We start from the raw sequence: 20,343 nt of genomic DNA, 5'->3' as shown, positions 1-20,343 counted from the left end.
ATTTAACGCCAGCCTACCATCGTTAACCACAACTGTGTGTACGCCTCATCGTCCAGCCTTCAGCATGATGTCAGGCTCCTCGTGCTGGCTGGCTCACTCTTTCCTACAGTGCCATGGTGGGAGCTTGGACTTTTCCCTTGGTGAGCAGGCCTTCCATTAAAGCTCCGGGCAGCTCACGTTTCTGCGCAAGTCCGAGCTGACAGGGCTGCCTGTGGTCAGTGCCGTCATGGGGGCGTCTGTGCTGAATAGCTGCTGGAGTCAGGCAGAGTTTCCCGCCAGTTTTATTAGCGTGCACACCAAGACGTGTCAAGAGTTTTGAATGCAGTTGCTATAAGTGTTTTACACAAGTGCTTTAGCCAAGAGCAGTAAAATCAGCCTCTCTGTGCTGTAGACTGTACGGGTCCAGGAGAATCTCAGCACTGTACATTTTTGTGTCTTCCTTGCTCTGACACGGCCTTTTTAAAACTGACAAAAATCATTTGAGCAAGGAATTTACCCAGATGTGCAGTGCACGGTCACAGCAGGACCAGAATTGGAAACACTTCCCTAAAGAAAGGATGCTTTCCAGGAGTCTGACAGACGAGTACTAAGCAGCTCATTGAGACGGGAATGAGCGACTGTGAAAATACCTCGAATGTATTTCTGACTCAACTATATATGGTCACTAATGCTCTAAATGCTTTTACTTGTGCATAGCGTGTGTGACTATGTATGTGCATGTGTGGATATCTGTGTACGTGTGTGTGTGTGTGTGTGTGTGTGTGTGTGTGTATGTGTGTGTGTGTGGAAGGAGGGCTTATATGGGATGAGTATGGACTGACCCTTGCCACTGATTAAGGGTACTATAACAAACCCATTCCCCCACAGTATGCAAGCTGAGGCTAGCTGCCATGTTTACTGTCATTCCGCATGCCACCTGAGTTACGAAGATGACCTCTTTTTCCTTACAAGAGTACCTCTATTTTAGATCATGCTGGCTGACGGAGTACAACACTTTTCTGGGAGTAAGAGCTTATTTCATAGAGAAGAAAGTGAGGAATGTACAATCTTATGTCTCTCAGTTTACAGTTACGATTGGATCTGCTGTTTGTTCGTGAGCCTGGAGTACGTACCATTCTGTCCTACATTGTGTGCTATTTATACTGCAGAAAAGTAGTAAATTTTGTTGAGTCATCTCCGACACCTGTTAGGAACCAAGCATATGAAAATACACAAATGTTCTACACACAAGTGTTCCAGCTAGTCAGAGAAAAGGAATTTACCTTTTAGACAATGTTGAGACTAATGCGATTACTCATTCATGTGGTCCCTATTACGTACATGAGAAATGTCTGCTCCCCGTTTAGTTACTGCCGAGTTACTATACTTAACATTATCAAACTATAGTGGTAATGGGAAATCACACGTAAGGCTGAAGTTTTATACTTTTTTAATAGATTCAGTGTCTTTGATTTATGCAAATTAATTTCATGAAGATAGTTCACATGGAAAAGCAGCAACCAGGTGGGTTGGGAAAGCTTCTTCTGCAGAAGGAGGGTCTCCGCGGCGCGCCTGTTCACATGCCAGCGCACAAGATGCCTCTAAACGACACAGTTCGGCAGTTTGTGTGGCACCCTGCTCAAAGTCACTCAAGTGATCTTCATGACTTCGGATTTCGGCTGAGTAGGTGGCCAGCTCAAGCCAGCGTTTGGTTTTGCCGGCATGTGGTGCAGGTCAATGCCAAGCGCTGCCTTTGGCCAGGGTTAGCTCACCGCCGGCGTGGTCAGCCATGGCTGGCTGATGCAATGAAGAAGATAATAGATATTCCGTAACAGGCCTGTACACATGCAGACCCATTATGACACCAAAGTCTGACTCCTTAGATGCAAACTGTTGGACTTTGAGATTAAAACTGCTTCACTGATCCTTTGGTCATAGAATATGTACCAATCCTTTTATGTGGCACATTTATGTAAAGCAGAAACGTAGGAACTTGCTCAAGTTCAGCTGCACTATGGCTGACATAAACAATTCTGTTTGATTGCTTATTGTTTATACATACCTTTTTCTGTGCTCCTATATATGAGTGTAATGCAGTTTCCAGTCTTATGTGGGAGCTAGGGTTGTGGCTATGGTAGAGTGAAAGTGGCTTTATATCTGCCATAGTTACAGTAACTGCCGGAATTACATAATGCATGTGGCTTTCACTTTGTGTCATTTCCTCTCGGTCGGCCATCACCAACACTGTGCTTTATGTTCTCTAGGTATCTAGACCAAGACGTGTGCCAGTTCAGATAACTCGCTCAAGTGCGCTTCCTGTTTTGTGTGTTCGCTGCATCAGCGCCAGGCTGAATTAGCCGCGCAGGTCCATCCTCGTGGCCTCTCGGTCGTAAATACCAAACCGGATAGGCAGGAAAAGAACAAGAGAGCCATCTCCGCAGATAACTGCGGCTCCATATGTCAGCTGCCCTTGAAGAACGAAGCTTCTAGAACATGAGCATGTATAAATAGAAGAGTCTTTAGAACCGGCTGAATGAAATTCTACCACAAAGCTTGACATTCAAGTCCAAAGGTTATTCATGATCTTTTTCCCCGGCAACCGGCGAGACAGACATGAGCACAGGCTCCATCTCCTCATGTGTTGGTTGGAGGAGGAACATGTCGGGGTGGGACTGGGGAGGAGGGCGCGTAGCTTAAGCCGTTATCCCCAGAAGGTCCATGGGTGAGCTGGGATTGTGCAATCTTATTTGCAAACAACATTTGTGCTCTTATTCAGAGGCGTACTGTCATGGCCGTTATTTTTGTAGTCCGTGACGTCCACTCGGGGGAAAAGCAACAGAAACAGTGGCCTAAAATTAGCTGCCTGTAAACCATTCAAAACTCAGCGGCAGCTGGCGAGTGGCTGTGTGGGCTCTTCCGTACAGACTCGCTGCCTGGTAATAACATCCACCCTCCTGATTGGCGCAGCACATGTGCCAGAGAGCACGGCGAATGAAAACTTCCTCTCACATACTATTAATGTCACCTCTGTGTGAATGTGCAGGACGTCGGGTACGCAATGCTTGCTATTCTGAAAATGTGTGCGCATGCACGTGTGTGTGTGTGTGTGTATGTGTGTGTGTTTATGTTTGTCCATGTAATTTGGCCGGTTTCCCACACCAGCTGGTTAATTGTCTGCTGGTCTGGTCGGCTAGAATTGAGAGTGACTCAACAGCAGACAAAAGAGCGGCTACAGGGAGAGACGGGAGCTGATTGGCTAAGCTCCTGACAGCCCCCTCCCAACATGGGCGCCCCTCTAAGCCCATGCTAACCCCGCCCCTTGCTTCCAGCTGCTTGTTTGCCCCTAACTTGCATGCTGGGCCAAAATACCCGCTTACTCCTGCGCGCAACACCTCGTCCAGAAGAGCCGCAAGTCGGAGCTCTGACCACAGGAGCCCCGAGTCAAGAGCCCACCGCGAGCTTGATCGACTAATGTGCCTTTTCCTTTTCTAGCTGCCCGAGAGTTGAGCCTGAGGAGCTATCAATGACTTCTTTGTTTGGTTTGTTGCAGAGTGCCCCCTGTTTCAGCCCCTTGGAAACCGCCTCCGACCTGCAACGATAGTAAGTCCACGCTCCTTTTTCCTTTTTAGCGCGCCTTCCCCTCTCCACCATTTGCAGGGCTCATAGCTGTCTGTTCTCCGCGCCGCCGCATGCCTGTGGGGGCACCCCCCCCGTTTCCCTTACCATTTCCCAGGAGGCTGTTACCAAGACCAGTACCGCATGTCCTGTGTGTGTGTGTGTGTGTGGGGTGGGGGGGGAAGCGTGCTTGTGTGTTACCGTGTATGCGTGTGAAAGGGAGGGGGGTGTTGTTTGGGAGGGAGTGGATAGTATGTGATGATTTATTCCATGCTGAAACCAGTGTCTGAAAATAAAAGCTGGATGTCTTTTGTGGAAGTAAAAGAGAGATCACACCCTCCCTGTGGCTGTGCAGATTTCCCTCTAACCTTCATCTCCCCTGTGGGGCAGTGTAATAAGAGCTTTTTATTAGATGAATGTTTTCCGTACGAGAGGATATTTGGGTAGCAGGCGCACCACTGGGAAAATACGTGGTCTGGCTTTAGTGGTCTGTGTTGATTTCTGTTGTTGGTGCTGTTGTGGGGATGAAGTTATAGGAATCCCGTTGCTTTTACTGTTCTGAGGTCCGATAGTAGAAAGTTCTCCAAGCATCTCTCAAAGGCTCTGAGGAAAAACATTCCATTCCTGTGTGGAATACAAAAAAACCCAAAAAAAAAACCCAACAACCTTACTCTTAAATGCAAATGCCAGAGCTTGTTGTTATTTTCTGTTTCAAATCTCAGTAATTTTACTGAAGGTAGTCATTTTGACATCATCCACCTTTTTTAACCATAGAAACTTTATAGTGTTAATTTGACTTAGTGTTACAAATCTCAAAGCTTTCTCTGACATTTTGTCCAGACACACCTCTTTTTGCAGTTTTCAAAGCAGCTCTTAAGAATCCCTGGCATTTGTTTTGCATGGTTCTAATTCCCTTTGATGCCTGAATGATGTTCAGCCTCATAAAAAAAGTTGATTGTTTTCTTCCAAAGCCGCATGATTCACATTAGTTTTTCTGTCAGAAACCCTGAGGACAGCTACCGTTCAGCTGTAAACAGAGCGAAAGAACCCTCCCCTGGTCTTCCTGCGGTGCTGGAACATTTGAGTCACGAACCCCTGCCTCTCCACCTTGCTTCTTGTGTTGCGGCCAGTGCTTTCTTCCTGTCCAATGCACCATCCACAGAAGCAGGTGGAGTAGTCTCTAGCTCTCCATGTGCCTCCTGTGTGAAATGGCTGTGTGCTGAACTATAAGGGAGCTCTAATGCTCGGGAGAACCCGGTCAGGTGGGCTCCACAGCAGCGCAGTTGCTCACCACTCGGGTTTCAGCACTCGGTGCCGATGCCGTCTGCTGTGACAGACAGTCACCGCGCTCTGCCTTACTGGAAAGCATCTGGCACATGCCATAGGCTATCACTGGTGTCACACATGTGGCTGTGTCCTTTTAGTGCTCGCATGGTTACACACAATGCGTACTGAGGCATCACACACTACATTGTTAAAGATGTACTTGTGTATTGGAATCTGTTTGACTGCTGAATAGTTATGCTTAGTTTAGATGTTTTTCTGAGTATACTGATTGATTTTTTTGCTCAGAAGAGATGTTTTTTAGGGTACATACAAAGATGTTTTTGTTGAATGTATGTCACAGGCTGGGGTGATGAAACTTATAAATGGCCAAAGATATTGTTATGAAATGCTTAGAAAATAAAATTACTTGTTAAAAGATGGATAATTAAAAAGTGTTTTTTGCTCAGTGATTGTCACTCAAATTATGTGCAGTCCGTTCCCACCCAATACGGTCTTTTTATGGAATGTTTTGGAGCATTTGTTTAGGGCGTATCTCTCAAAAGTGTCTTGGATACACAATGATGCTTTTGATGGGCGGTAGTTAAGGGGAATGCGGCTGTGCGAAAACTTTACCCTGCAATGTTGAAACATTTTTGCAGATATGAGAGAAGGGTGTGTTTGAGGACTGCTGTTGATTAGAGAGGTGCACATGTTGGCCAGCAGAGCCCACTGACTATAACCTCAAGTTTCACATCCTTTGACTGTCTGCGTTGTTTGTGGTACTTAACGGGTTGAACCGAAGTCCATGACATCACATTCTGGGGAGGATCTGTTAAAAAAAACCCACTCCCTGTAAGAATCCGTGTCTCCATCCCAAGGCCCATGTGAGAAGCTTCAGCAGTGTTTTGGAAGGCCAGCCTCTCTCGCACTTCTGGAATGTTCTGGTGAAGGGTGAAGGGTTAAAACAGCTGCTTGTGCCCCATCACCGCTGAGGTGCAACCACACAGACAAAGGTTAACTGGTCAGATGAGGCTTCAGTTTTGCATTCAGACCCAGAAAATGGCTTCACCCCTGAAGGACTAACACAAATTCCCCAGCTGTCTGTGGCATGTATGTGAATGTCTGTTTGTAATTGAAACATGAAATGGCATTATGCGTCCTCAACTGATACAGCGCGAGTTCTTATTTGGGCCCCTGTGTTTGCCCACAGCCCGGCCTGCAAACCCTACCCCGCATTAGCAGGCAGGGAAGCCAGTCCGGCCTCCCCTGAGAACACAGCTCCAGAATGCGACCGGAACATTTACAAGAGCGTCCTGGAGGGCGGCGACATTCCGCTGCAGGGCCTGCGAGCGCTTAACAAACGGAACCCCAGCACTTCTTCCAGAGGTAGGATTCCATCTTCTCTGTCCCTCACCCTTCTCACTCAAACCTGTGGCCAGGAATGCTAATGCGGATGGGGGTCTCTTGCTAGCTAGGCTCTCCGTGTTGCGTGTGTGTTTCTAGCTGGGCTGTAAGCCGTGTTTTAACGATCAGTTCAGACTGGCAGAGGACTTGTTGTTTTAACTCCATTCCTCTCGTCATCGGCGCATACTTCCCTTGCACACCGGCAACGGAGCCCTGCTCATGTGTCTTCCTGTGTCCCATTCAGGCGGAAAGCTTTCTTTCCACATTTGACACCTAACAGATGCCTGACCTTTAGTCATCTCTGCCTCCTCTGGAGGCTGTGCGCTTGTGACCACAAGCCCCAGTTACCCAGACCAGTCGGCGTTTGGACCCAGCTGTGGGGTTGAGGGTGGGGCGGAGGGGTCTTTGGACGTTGGCGCCTAGCTCTGCGTCCTGCCCCACAGTGCAGAGAGCGAGACGAGGGCTATAGCTTAACGCAGGGATCTGCCGGGCCTGGCTGGACCTGTGGTGGAGGAGTCAAAATGCAGGGCATGTAGGGGTGAGCAGGCGTGAGGAAGTCAGCTGTCAGGCTGAGGTCACAGGACAGAATGCCAGCACGTATGTCTTGGGGGGCAACAGGGAGGTGTGAGTGGGCTGGAAGAGGCATGAGGACTGTTTCCACTAAGAGTTATTATTGGTTGTAAGGTAAACCAGGTTGTAAGAGAACCGATGTGTTTCTTCTGGGTTTTTGTGAATATTCTATGTAAAAAAAAAATAGATACACAAACAAATTAACCATTTGCTTATTACTTTCTGTCTACACATTAATGTAGATTAGGTCATGTACCCAAAACCCCTTACTATTACAAAAAACCTTACTGCTATTCTACTTGCCTCCAAACCGATCAATTGTGTAGTCTAAAAACATGTGAACTGGATTAGGTGGCCTGCATTTTATTCTACCTCCTTGAGCTGTAAAGCCAAAAGCGTACTGTTCCATACTGTAATTCTGTTCTTTCTCTCTTTTCGCATAGTAGATTGCCTGTCTTAACTGTAGAATTTATAAAACCCAAAGAATTATGGGACATATAAATGTGGTAATTGCATAACCATATTTGGCAATTTGGCGCTGTGTTGGAAATTATAGAATAGGTCATAGAAAGACCAATATCGGTTGCAGCTGGAAAAGACTTTAGGTTAGGAAATAACTGCATCTGCTCTACTCGGGGACCTTTTTGCCAAGTCCCCAGTGCAAGTGATGTAATCAAAAGAATGCATGATCTTAGAAAGCCTGACTTGGTTCAGCTGGGTCTGGAAACTTTGTGGGAGTTATTTTCAGTGTGAAAACTGCTATAATTGAAGCTCGTTCCGAATGACAAACGCAGGTGTTTCAGGAGTAGTCACGAAATTTGGATCCGTGTGAATGTATACGGTTCCGACTTCAGCCTATGAATGACTGGAAAGGGGAGCTGCAGGCAACGGTTTGTTTGTGTTTAGAGCTGCCTGAGCTCAGGAGCTGTCCGACAGCGGAGGCTGCGAGTCCCTCTGTGCTGTGGCATGCATTCTCCAGAGAGACTGTGCTGTTTTGCAGTGGGCAGGCATTCAGCCTTCAGTCAGTTAGTCCTGGTAGTGGTATGTTAAAAATAAAGTATATTTACGGCGTGCAATTTTTTTCATGCCATTGTGTCACGGTTTCTTTGCTAGTTTTCCTTTTTTATGTGCACATTTGTTTCAGCCCACATTCTTTTCTCCGCCATTTGATTTTAGGTCAGATCCAAGGTAAAGGTTTTTGGAAAGTTAAAAAAGATTTATTTTTAAACATATTCTGGAAAACGAAAGGGAATTTCAATGAAAACGCAGGATGCCTGGTGGTGAGCTGGTCTCTGCGGAAGGCTATACGTCATTGTTATAGTGATATACATTCCTTTAGTTAATCTGATTTGTTTTATTGTCCAATTTTCACTGTATGTTCGGTAGCTGAACGATTTTAGGGGCGACATAGCAATTCCCGCTGTATAACTAATGAAGCGATGAAATTATGGCACTGTGATAGCATTTGGTGCGTTTAAAGAGCGAGAGTAATCTAACCTGCTGTCTGTTCTATTGCCCTGCATGCCTGCCAGTGGATTCTAAAGGTGGGAATGGCTGTATGTTTGCACCATGCTCCTCTCTAAATAGTCACTCAGTTCTTGCCAGTAACACACTAGGTACTCAGAATAAGACTAAGAAGTCCCTGTCTGCTGCCAAAGCCTGCATCCCACAAATCCTACCCTCCAAGTTCAAGCCTAAGCTCTCCGCCACTAGTGACGAAGGCCAGGAGAGGAAGCCCAAGCCTGCGGGCCGGCCAACGGCACACAGCTGTGAGGACCTGCACCGGGAGCCGCCGGCCCTCGCCGGCCCAGAGTCGGCTGACGAGGATCATGGCTCGGCCTCTGACTCCGGGGCCGAGCGTCTGGATGCGTCGCCTCTGAGAAACGGACCTCCTAACGAGACTGTGAGGAGCATAGCCGAGTTCTCTGCCCTCTACAGGACCATGCACCACATACACAGGCCCAACTCGCTGGGTTCCAGCCCGCACGGTAGCGTCCGCAGCCTGGCCTCGCTGTTCGAGAGGCCGGGTGACGCCGCCACCGTGGAGCGGCCTGGGAACATCCCCCGCGACGCCGTGACATTTCGGGTGATGGAGTACGAGCGCATCATTCAGTGCTCCAGCCTGGCCCCCACACGCTCCTCATCCATGCCCACCCTCTCCAGTGGCCCTAGCTCTTCCCACTGCCTCACCCCCGGAGCCTGCTTCCTTCAGTCAGCACTCTCTGCTGAGTCCTTGGTCATTCCGGAGCCAGCACACGCGGACGACTGCTCCCTAGTACCTGCGGAGGACCAGGACTCTCAGGAGCCGCGGCTCTCGGGAGTTGCGGAAGCAGAACGCGCGGCCTCCCCTAAACAGAGCCATACGTCCACAACAGACTCAAGATCACTCCCACACCCGGAGGGCCAAGCTCAGCGGCAAAACAGCGGCGTGCCAAACACCGCCACAGACACCACTGTGTGTAGTCCCTCCATACCCTCCACCCCCACATCAGCGGACTCTCTCCCCCACCACCACCACCACCACCCTGACCACCTCCCCTTCCAGCAGCTTCACCTCAAACCCAGCAAGTGTAAAGGCTCCTGCCCTGCCTCCTACACCCGCTTCACCACCATCCGCAGGCATGAGCGTCAGCAGGGCGTTGCCTCCCTCCCCGAGCGGAGAGCCGTCCCTCCCCCCAACCTGTTACTCATGGGTCCGGCGCCGTTCTCGCTGCGCAGGCCGCCGCACGCTCACCAGGCCAGAAGGACTGCGCTGGCCTCTAAAGCCACGGCCGGCGAGGCGCCCCGGCCGAAACCCGTCATCCCGCAACGCCTGTCCTCCCTGGAGGTGCTGGAGAGGCTTAGTAACGGGGACGGCTCGCCCTGCGAGGGGCCGAGCGCCGACGATCTGGCCGACGGGGAACCCGCCGACGCCAATAAAAGCCAGTGCGGAGGTGGCTATGCCAAAGACCCTTCTGTGTGTCGCTCTCTCTCTCCACCCACACTCATCTGTGGCTCTGTGACCACTCATCCCTCTCTGATCCCTCTCTCCTGTCTGCTGTTCCTTTCACCTCCAAGTGACTTTACTTTCTCCATCTCAGTGATGTGCGGTGTGTGGCCAACTTTGTGTGATACTGTGAAACAATGACATGATATCCATCCATGTGTGTGGTATGTGGCAAAGATCCCCCTGACATCTCAGTTTTAGTTGTGCTGTTTTGTCTGAAAGTGTCTGAGTGTCATTACACATCATGTCTGTCTCTGCCTGCAAGCATTTTTTTAACAATTATTTTACAGTAAACATGAGAACTGCAAAATGGTGTTGGAAATACAGCAACTGTTTTTGGTCAATTAAATTTTCAGTCAATCATTTTAGTCTACCTTGGAGATCAGGGAGATAAGAACAGGTTTTTGTTTCTTTGTCTTTCCATACCACTTGTGTGTGTGTGTGTGTGTGTATATGTATGTATGTATATGTGAAAATATATATATATATATATATATATATATATATATATATATATATATATATATATATATATATATATATATATATATATATATATATATATCATGAAGCTGAGATTAGGTCCAATGAAAGTAAGTTACTATAAAAAACATTATAAAATATAAAATACATTTATAACATTGGTCGAGGAGCTTGTCTCAGTCTGAATCATATTGACTGAAATGATTGTTTTATCTTTTTAAACTTTAGTGCAACATGGCATATTCTACATTTGTCATTGTGATGTATGATACATTTGCACTTCATAAATGTAAATGTATGTTACCACAAGTTTTATGTTTAGTAGTTTTGATTCACTTCTTGCTTTTTTATTTGGACACACCATGGTCTGTGCTCATGCATTTATATATTCCTAACAGACAACTATAGTACATAGTCTATTAGATACAGTTGGATGGTTCCAACCCTGAATCAGGCACTCAGACCATTGTGTGTCTCGCTCATAGTATGATTCATGTACTTTCAGTCTGCATTATCTGTGTTAGGTCAATTATTAATGAACTTTAACTTTTTATTTAATGGCTGTGCGGTGGTAGTGTAAAAATTGTGGTGAATTTGCATACAAGTTCCCTTGTTAAACTAATTTAGTTGTTATTTCTGTAAATACATTCATTACATTTTTTACCCAGAGAACAAAGTCACCACTGCATCCTCTCTGACAGATTCTGACTCTTCGCATCCATTAAGCCAAGGAGAGCACGGAGACACCACGGACGACATGGTCCGTCGTCGCTATGGAGACAAGGAGGTGCAACTTCTCTTCTGCTTTTTTATGCTAATATTAAGACCTCTATGCTAATATGTGTTATATTGTCTCCGGTTTTCTAAAGTATTTTATGTATACTTTATGTGATTAAAAAGATGAAAATATGCAAAATGTTCAGAAATTCAGCAATATGTAGGCTATAATAATGTATAATTTGGAGAATTACAGATAGAGCACAGTGCACTTGCCACAGTTCCTCCATGATGAAGGCTCACGGAGCTGTACTTCCTGCTAGTGAACTGAAAGTCCTGCCTTTCTCCAGAAAATCCTGGAGGAGCAGAGACGCATGAAGCGGGAACAGGAGGAAGCCGACATAGCGTCTCGCCGACACGCCGGCCTTGTGCTCACACATCAGCAGTTCATCACCAACGAACGCTTCGGGGACCTGCTCACTATCAGCGACACAGAGAAGAGGAAATCCGGACCAGAGGTGATTGAAGGCTGCCATCATCAGTGGGACAAGTTTGCCCCTTTGAGGGTGCTTGACTTAAGTGTTCTGCAGGAGGGCACCAGTTGCATGGTTGAACAACCTGTTGTGGGCTGCCCTGATGTCAGTCACGTTCCAGGTTTTAAGAGTCTGTGTGACTTGTGGTGTTTGCAGAGGACGCCTGCCCTGGCCCTGTTCAACTTCAAAGCAGAGACTCTGAAGTGAGTGTACGCTTTGGAACAAGTCTTATACTGGGATCCAGTTAATCCATAGTCATTGGTTTTAAATACTAAGTTGAATTATGTTAAGCCAGCACAGTTAATATACAAATATCATCAGTTGATTTTTCTAGCAAATAACTACATGAAAAAATTGGGGGAGGTTTTAAGAAAGTGCATGTACAAACTGACTAAGCAAAATCTGGCAGTGGTGTAATTGAGGTGTTAAAAGGGGCTACCTAACTGGAACTGTTCTCCTCTTCTCAGGGAGCTGCCTTTTCAAAAGGGAGACATCGTGTACATCCTCCGACAGGTGGACCAGAACTGGTATGAAGGAGAGCATCATGGCAGAGTTGGGATCTTCCCCCGCAACTACGTGGAGGTACGCAGCACCAGCTCACACGGGGGGTCTCTCATTGCCCTCGCTGAAATGGTCTCAACGTGAGCCTGGTTTTCTCCAGCTCCTGCCCCCGACAGAAAAAGCCCAGCCCAAGAAGAGCGCTCCAGTCCAGGTTCTGGAGTACGGCGAGGCCATGGCCCGCTTCAACTTCACCGGCGACACGGCTGTGGAAATGTCTTTCAGAAAGGTACGGTTTGCAGAAATCAAGCTGAGCTGGACATTGATTAAGTATGTAAGGTATTTATGTAGCAGGGTTTTTTTTAGCCATGAACCGGCCTTTTAACTTAGGATTACTTTTAATAAAAATGAATCCTAAATATCTGTTTTTAATATGTTTTCTAGGGAGATTGAAATTCTAGGCATGTGTTTTGCATAGAGTTACAATTCCTTCCTGTTTAAGCACTATCTGCAGGGATGTATGCCAGTGTGTGGTGCTCATGTTTCTCTCTGTCTGCAGGGGGAGCGCATTACACTCATCCGTAGGGTGGATGAGAACTGGTACGAGGGCAAAATATCCGGAACCAACCGGCAAGGCATCTTCCCGGTCAGTTATGTGGAGGTGCACAAAAGACCCCGTGTTAAAAATGGAGTGGACTACCCCGATCCTCCCATCAGTCACTCACCCCATCGCAGCACGAATGCCTCCCCACAGGTGAGCCACACACAGGCCTGCTTCCCCAGTACGTGGCGAATTTCTTCGGGGAAGACTCCCACTGAGGGAGAAAAAAGGAGAAATTCTGCGTGTAACACATTATATTCATTCGCTGCTGGTACTGTTTTCATTTAATGCTCCACTCTCTTTTTCCTCCTCGTTCTTCACTTTCTACTTCCTGTCTGCGCTCGTCTCCCTGACAACGCTCGTGCCCCCCCGAAGCTGGCTCGTAACCGCCTCACCACGCCCCCCCTCCCCTGCTCTCCCTTCCGCTCCATCTCCCCTGAGGTCCACGCCGTCTCCAGCGAGTGGATCTCCCTCACCGTGGGCGGGGTCAGCTGCAGCCCCCCGGCCGCCCCTACTCCCCCTCTCCCTCCTCTGCCCAGCACCTCCTACCGCCTGGGCGAGTACCTGCCCCCCTCGTACTCCGCCAGCCCCGTGCCTCCTCTCACGGGCAGCCCCTACTGCGTCTCGCCCGCGGCCTCTCCGTCCACCTCCCCCATGCCGCCGGCCCACCCTCCCCGGCCGAGCTCGGCCACCCCGTTCCTCACCTTCACCCCGCCACAGGGGGAGGACTTCCTGCTATTCCCGTCCTCGCCCCGCCTCTCCCGCAGCCTGAGCCCGTGTCGCGGAGCCGGCCTGGAGGGCTGGCTCGGGGGCGGCGCCAGGTTGCAGCAGGAGCTGCAGGAGGGCGATGGGGCCGAGGCAGACAGGCCTGCCGGCCCCCGCAGGGCCCCGTGCAACTGGAGGGAGAGCCCAGGCGAGGTATCTCCTGCATGGTGTGCGGTGCTCACGTTAGGCCTAATGTAGTGATCAAGCGACAGTTGCCGTGGTTTACCGGTGGTCTGTGATGAGAGCTTGCGTAGCCACGTTTGATGCAAAGCTTCCACCTTGAGGAAACATGTTTGAGACAGGAATGGCTGCATGGAGGCTTTGGAGTGCTGTGTCTCTAACATGAATATGGGCCTTACTGTTTTCCCGAAGACTTCTTGCTAAGTTTTGCATGTCTGGTGTCGAACGTGCACCTGCAATTTGTTTTACAGGCGTGACATGAAAACCTCTCGGTTTAAAAAGTACACATGCCATTGTTTTGTTTGAGCAACATTTGAATCGAATTTCGAGTGCAGCAGATAACGAGTGCATAAGAGCTCTTCCCCCACCTCCTGTCTGGAACACCTTGGTGTGAAATATGGGTTCTCCATTTTGTATGCATACAGGAAGTGCAGTGGAAATATAGTGGCTAATGCTAACTCCAACCCCTGTCCCCAGCACTGTCCTGTGAAACTGTTGCTAGATTTAAGACAAAAGGGTGCTGGATTTGAAAGACATCTCAAATCTGAACTGCAGTTAGCCCTACGTGCAGTTCATGACCGAGGAAAATGTACAACCTGTCAAAGCCAGCGATAAGCTGGAGCTTGTTAAGGAATAAATGGATTGGACAATTGATGGTCTTTCTTCTCCTCAGCCTCTGAAGAATGAAGGAGACTACCATGGGCGATCCTCAAGAAGTCCACTCATGTTATTCGACATCCAGGATAACAACATAAACGCCAACTCGTTCACGGTACCTCATGCAGAATCCACACGAACACATTCCCAGCTCGACGACAGCAGGGCTTTTAGGGATGTAGGCAGGCATACAGATGTCTGCAATGTTGTTGTTTTGAGGAAAATTATGCATATTAAGGAATTCACGATCTAGAACTAATTACTGTGAATTATTTGGACTCATCTTTCATTGTTATGTCTGGTTTCATAATAGCTAACTCACTCTTAGGTACCATTTATACTTGGTCGTTGAGCCAGATTGAAATGTAACCAGTTTCCTGTCTTGCTCTATTTTTCTTGTGCTATCCTGTGTAAATAATGACTGCTGCTTGGAAGATCGTTTGTTTTTATTTACAGTGTTTTAACGGCCACGTGTAAATGTACTAATGCATGAGAAAACAGTGTACCTTGCAAACTGTTCTGCCTCTAAGAATGTGTCTAATGTATGCGTCGGGTCATGTGAGCTCACTCTGCTGTCTCACTGTTCCTCCATGCTCATTCTCCTGGATCCTCTCACCACACCTGGCTTTCCTGGTATTAATGGACAACCCTTCTTTTCTACCTTGCTACTCACTGGACTTCCATTTCCATCTTCTCTAACCTGCCTGCCCCCTTCCTCAAACTCCTTCCTGTACTGTGGACCCTGCCCCTCCGATGACCCTCCTCCTCCTCCAATTAGGAGGCCGTGTGTAATGAGATCATGAATATTGCAGAGACCTCGGTGAGGTACTGCAGCACTTTGTCCCGCCCCTTAGACTCCGCCCACAGACTGATGCCCCACCTCAGTAAACACTCTCTCATCATTTCCCAGCAACCCCAGTCCCAAAGCAGCAGCCCTGAACCTGGACGCCTGAGCTGCGGCATGTGAGTATCATTTACCTTTGGGGGGGGGGGGTGCGCGCACAGCAGGCAGGCAGGCACATATGTTTTTGTGCACAGCTGTCATCTAGGGAGGTGCTCTGCCTTCTGACACCAACTCATGAAAACTTCATAACTAGCCAATTAGATGGCTGGATTACAGAATGTCAGCACAGCAAGATCAGTGAACTGAGCAGTACCACAACCTCCAATACTACATAACTATATGTACAGATTGGTACAGATACTGTCAGTATCTGAGAGACTAAAACATGACAATACCTCGATGCCAAATGTGCATGCTACAATACTTTGTATTAGGTTTTATATTTATATAGTTCATTTTAAAAATAGCCTGCTAACATTTCCTCTCAGGAAGTAACATCTCACAATGCATAGGTTTTCATAGCTTCGTATAATACTTCAGGGCTTTCTGGTAGACTGTTCAAACAGTAGGTGAGGCCTTCTCATTTCCTAACTATACGTGCTACGACTTGTGATTATGAATTCATCCCAGTCAGCACACGCAAGGATGTGGAACACTTTTTGATGGTGTTCTTTCACTAAAGGCCTACAGAAACTACACCAACAGAATTGTATAGCTTTTTACCTTTATAACACTCCAAATTCAGTCAGTGCACAAAATTCAAACACTTCACATTTGCTTAATCCAGCAGAAGTTGTATGGTGGTTTAAAACCCAAGGTCTCCTTGTGTCCTCTGTGTGTGCTGTGCGTGTTGTGTCTCCTGCATCCCCCGTGTGTGTGCTGTGTCCCGGTGTGTGTTGCCATCTGGCATACTGTCTCCCGTGTATACTGTATGCGTTGTCCCCTGTGTGTGCTGTGTACCCTGTTTGTACTTTGTGTGCTGTGTCCCCTGTATGTAATGTGCATGTTGTGTCCCCTGTATGTGCTGTGTGTGTTATGTCCCCTGTATGTATTGTGCGTGTTGTGTTCCTTGTGTGTGCTGTGTCCCCTGTATGTACTGTGTGTGTTGTGTCCCCTGTGTGTGCTGTATCCCCTGTATGTAATGTGCATGTTGTGTCGCCTGTATGTGCTGTGTGTGTTATGTCCCCTGTATGTATTGTGCGTGTTGTGTCCCCTGTGTGTGCTGTGCCCCCTGTATGTACTGTGTGCATTGTGTCCCCTGTATGTGTGGCTCAGATTCCAGGCACTCTATAGCTATGTGCCACAGAACGACGATGAGCTTGAGCTGCAGGAGGGAGACCTCGTGAACGTCATGGAGAAATGCGACGACGGCTGGTTTGTCGGTAGGTCATTACTCACAGCGCTGGACACTTTACTGACCGGGCCGTCATCCCCGTGACCAGCCCCGATAGAATTACAGCACTGCTAAATCATTCTGTCTGCAGACCCCTTAGCACAGCCGTCGCAACCCAACAACACATTCCCTTGTCATCATTTCTGTAACTGGGACTCAACACTTTTTTTTGTTTGTTTTTGTTTTTTGGTTTTTGTTTTTGTTTGTGTGTGTGTGTGTGTGTGTGTGTGTGTGTGTGTAGGCACATCCAAGAGGACTAAGCAGTTTGGCACTTTCCCAGGGAACTATGTGAAAGCTGTTAACCTGTAACATGTGAAAGTGTGTGATCTGTACAACGAGAACCTATCGCTCTCCGTACAGCTACCTGAGTGACGCCCCATTACTGCTGAGCTCAAGTCATTGTTATTCCCCTTCAGTATTGTATCTCGGCCAGCTGAATGTCCAGGTATGTGATCAGAAAGGTGTGTGGCATGTCAGTGAAGTATGGAAGTATGGTACAGTAAAATGTAATATAATGGCTTTTCAACCTTCACTTCTCTTACAAAGGACACAGAAATGTACCCTTGTCTCATTGAAAATGAACCATCCTTAATATATTTTTTTAAAAATACATATATAAAAAACTTATTTTATTTTAAATTTTTATCACTGAAAGTACTAAGCCATGGTGCACATTACTACTGTATCACATACCTGACATTAACACAGCAGTAATCCTGAAGTCGACGAAACACTAATAAACTCACTCGGCAGTCTCCCAGTTACTCTGCGTTGAATGTGTAATGGCCTCACAGTGCGTTGCAAGGGGTCAGAAGGTTAAAGGACCAGGCAAAGGTCAGAAATACCACACATGGATCTAAGAAATAAATATGGAATTAACTTTGGACCCTCTGTATATCCACTGCTTTTGAGAGCAATATAGATTTATAGGATACATTTTAAAGTTTGTGGTGTGAGTTTCTGTTCATATATGGTGTGAAAGTGTTGGAATAAAGGCACTAATGGTTATGTATTCAGCGCCTTAATCTAATTGAAATAATTGTCTCAAACTATTTCTCAGAACTGCTTGGCTAAATAACTTTTTTTTTTTTGTCTCAGAATGGAGTTCATTTTCAGTTCATATGAATGGAATATGGGAAGCGTGTTTTAAAAAGAGACCCTGCCCGTGATGTTTAACTCACGCATGACGGCAACGCTTGCTGTCCATCCTGCCATCTGTTTTAAAGCAGATTTAATACACAAAAATAATGCCAGCTTAATGTTGATGACTAAATCATGCTAAATGTTTATCTTCTTTTTTTGGTGTTTGTAGATAAATTAGACAGGGATAATGAAGCACTTAGTAGTGTGACTTATGTTGCATCTTATTACTTGGTGTATATACTACAGCGGTGTCTCAGGTCCAGGGCAGAGGGGCAAAAGTAGGGTATCAGGGGCAGAATTCCTGCGCTCATGTTTTCAAGATTAAAGAAAGATTGAGGAAAAACTTGTATTGTTAGGAGAATGTTATTTTAAAGTCAATTTGAGAATTAAGATGAATAATTTTAGAGAATGGAGAACAAAAGTATTATTTTGGTGAAAAAAAGCTATTTCCAGTGTTAAGGAAGGTAGTTTCTCTGGTATATTCTTAACTCTCCAACTTTATTTATGGAATGTTTTGCCTGATCACAACATATATATTTTTGTTCTCATTATCTTCTAAGTAATACTTTAATATATTGTAGCATTAGTGTCCTTTAAACTAGCCTTTCTTGCAGCACTTATGCCCACTCAGGGTGCTGGTGTATTAGACATTTTAGGCCTATGTAATATAATTGTTTTTTTTTTCTTTTGAGGGAATGCATGCATAAGCAAGTGTTCCTAAAACCTTTAACCTAGATAGCCATTACCAGTTCCATGATGCCGTGGTAGGACGGTGAACATGTGACAGTTATGTTTGGAATTTGTGATCCACATGCAATGACATACCTCCACCCAATCTCAAAGTGCCATTTACACGAGTAAGCCACATTTGTTATTTTCTCCAAATTTGAATGCGGGATACTCAATAAGACAGCTCTTTATCCTTGTTTTGAACATGAGTTTAGTTACCTGTACTTTAACTGCATTTCAGGTATGGTTTCAGTTGAACAGAAAGCAGAATTTTTGATTGTTCACTAGGACCGTTGTGAAGACATATCATGCATGGGGTTTGTGTAGTGTTACTCTGACAACCATGGGTGTTTAAGCTTATGAAGGTTGGATACTTCTGCTCCCCACAGTACTGCGCTGTCTGTTTGCTAACATGCCGGGGCGTGTAAGTGATGAGCTTGTGCCTTGTCTCATCAAGGCGATGATAATCTGCTCCATATGTCTGGTCCATCTATCCACTCAGTTACATCAACGTTAAGGTAGTTGTAACACGCATATGAATATAGTGTCTTGAGAAACCTGGGCTTTGGACATGCGCAATGTTTGAGAATCAGTTTTCTCCTGTCATAATTGTAAATATGTATAGTATAAATGAATGAAAGTGTTTGACGCTAATACAGCCTTTATGAATATAGCAGTTTATACTACATGAAGAATTTTGAAAGCACAGAAGGTTGCTTGGCACAGAAGGTCTGATGTGAATGAATGCCAGATATCTGACACTGTGTTAGGACTGAGATATGCCTTGTGTTTCATGGCTTCGTTTAACTGTGCCTCCTTTTTGTTTTGCCTTGATTTGTTTTCCATGCTCCTCTGAAGGATACGGTACTTGTTTCAGCACAAGTGTGTCATGGGGGACAATGACCAAGAGCCTGACTGCAGTCACCAGAGTTCTTAATAACACGTGTGACATGATGCCTGTCGTGCATAATAATAATAATCAGAATTATGTGATCTTCCACGTGCAGAGGCTCACGTTGCAGTTGTTGTTGTTTTCCTTTATTTGCGGTGCTGTTAAAGTACAATATTGGATTTAAAACGCACTATTTACTGCTGTGATTTCATTATGCAATATTTAATAAACTATATTACAGCTTTTGAGTGACCCTTTGTCTGACTTTTCTAGACTTCTTCACTCAACTAACCATTTAGGGAAACTTTTCTTGAATCCCAGTCGGAATTTTGTTTTTGGGGGGTTATTGCATTTGCCACTTCCTGATACTGAAAGACTTAATTATTAATTGAAATTAAATGTTATTATTCATGAATGGAAAAGGTTTGCATACTGGCGAAAGATACTAGGGCTAAAAGTGCATACGTGCATCTAACCGCACATCTAAACATGCATACATCCCAGCCCACCCTTCAGAAAGTAGGCCTCACTATCATCTTACTGGTTATTTTCATAGCAGTTGCACAACTAATTCCTCACTTACCTAATACGGATATGTGATGCTTTTTGAAAGACCTTTGGAATGAATTTATGTACACTATAGGCCGGCCTTGCTATATGGCCTCCCCGTCCCTGAAGATGTGCAGAACAAGTACATCATTCAGTCATGCTCTGATTTATCAAAGTCAGTCTAAGGCCAGTGTATTCCTGAACAGAACCTGAATACATTCCTGCAAAGCATGCTCTCTTGTTGCCTATTCTGGCCCATATTCTGGTTTGATTTAACATTCCTATGACTCCAACTGGAATGTGGCTTTAAAGAAGGTTGAATGGTTGCCTATGGAACAACTTTGGAAGAACTCTATCCAAAATTCACGCGGCTGACTCTTTAAACATATTTTTTTAAAGTGTAGTCCAAAACAAATATGAAACGTGTTTTCATCCTACATCCATAAGAGGGCAGTATAGCTCAGAAAATGGCCTCACTTAAATGCAGTCAGTCACAGAAGATAAAACAGTCTCCAGGGCATTTTAGCTGAAAAACAGCC

General features: G+C 46.2%; 1 protein-coding gene across 7 annotated transcripts in view; it reads left to right on the top strand.

Annotated features, from left to right (window-relative positions):
- Positions 1-19,500, top strand: part of sorbs1 (sorbin and SH3 domain containing 1) — a 39,020-nt gene extending 19,520 nt beyond the window's left edge. For 3 of the 7 annotated variants that reach the window (XM_081725231.1, XM_081725230.1, XM_081725229.1), the window contains exons 14-26: positions 3,530-3,579; positions 6,071-6,246; positions 10,972-11,090; positions 11,371-11,538; positions 11,710-11,756; positions 12,021-12,135; positions 12,215-12,340; positions 12,611-12,805; positions 13,028-13,570; positions 14,271-14,369; positions 15,033-15,217; positions 16,374-16,480; positions 16,733-19,500. In XM_081725231.1, the coding sequence (XP_081581357.1) occupies positions 3,530-3,579; positions 6,071-6,246; positions 10,972-11,090; positions 11,371-11,538; positions 11,710-11,756; positions 12,021-12,135; positions 12,215-12,340; positions 12,611-12,805; positions 13,028-13,570; positions 14,271-14,369; positions 15,033-15,217; positions 16,374-16,480; positions 16,733-16,800 (1,998 nt within the window). In that variant the 3' untranslated portion in view covers positions 16,801-19,500. Of the gene's footprint in view, positions 1-3,529; positions 3,580-6,070; positions 6,247-8,366; positions 9,768-10,971; positions 11,091-11,370; positions 11,539-11,709; positions 11,757-12,020; positions 12,136-12,214; positions 12,341-12,610; positions 12,806-13,027; positions 13,571-14,270; positions 14,370-15,032; positions 15,218-16,373; positions 16,481-16,732 lie in introns of all 7 variants that reach the window. The other 4 variants (XM_081725235.1, XM_081725232.1, XM_081725234.1 and 1 more) reach the window with 3 other exon arrangements.
- Positions 19,501-20,343: the final 843 nt, after the last annotated feature.

This window comes from Electrophorus electricus, chromosome 12 (assembly GCF_041902795.1).
Source record: "Electrophorus electricus isolate QZ-2024a chromosome 12, ASM4190279v1, whole genome shotgun sequence".
Lineage (NCBI taxonomy): Eukaryota > Metazoa > Chordata > Actinopteri > Gymnotiformes > Gymnotidae > Electrophorus > Electrophorus electricus.
This window is presented reverse-complemented; position numbering and strand designations above follow the sequence as displayed.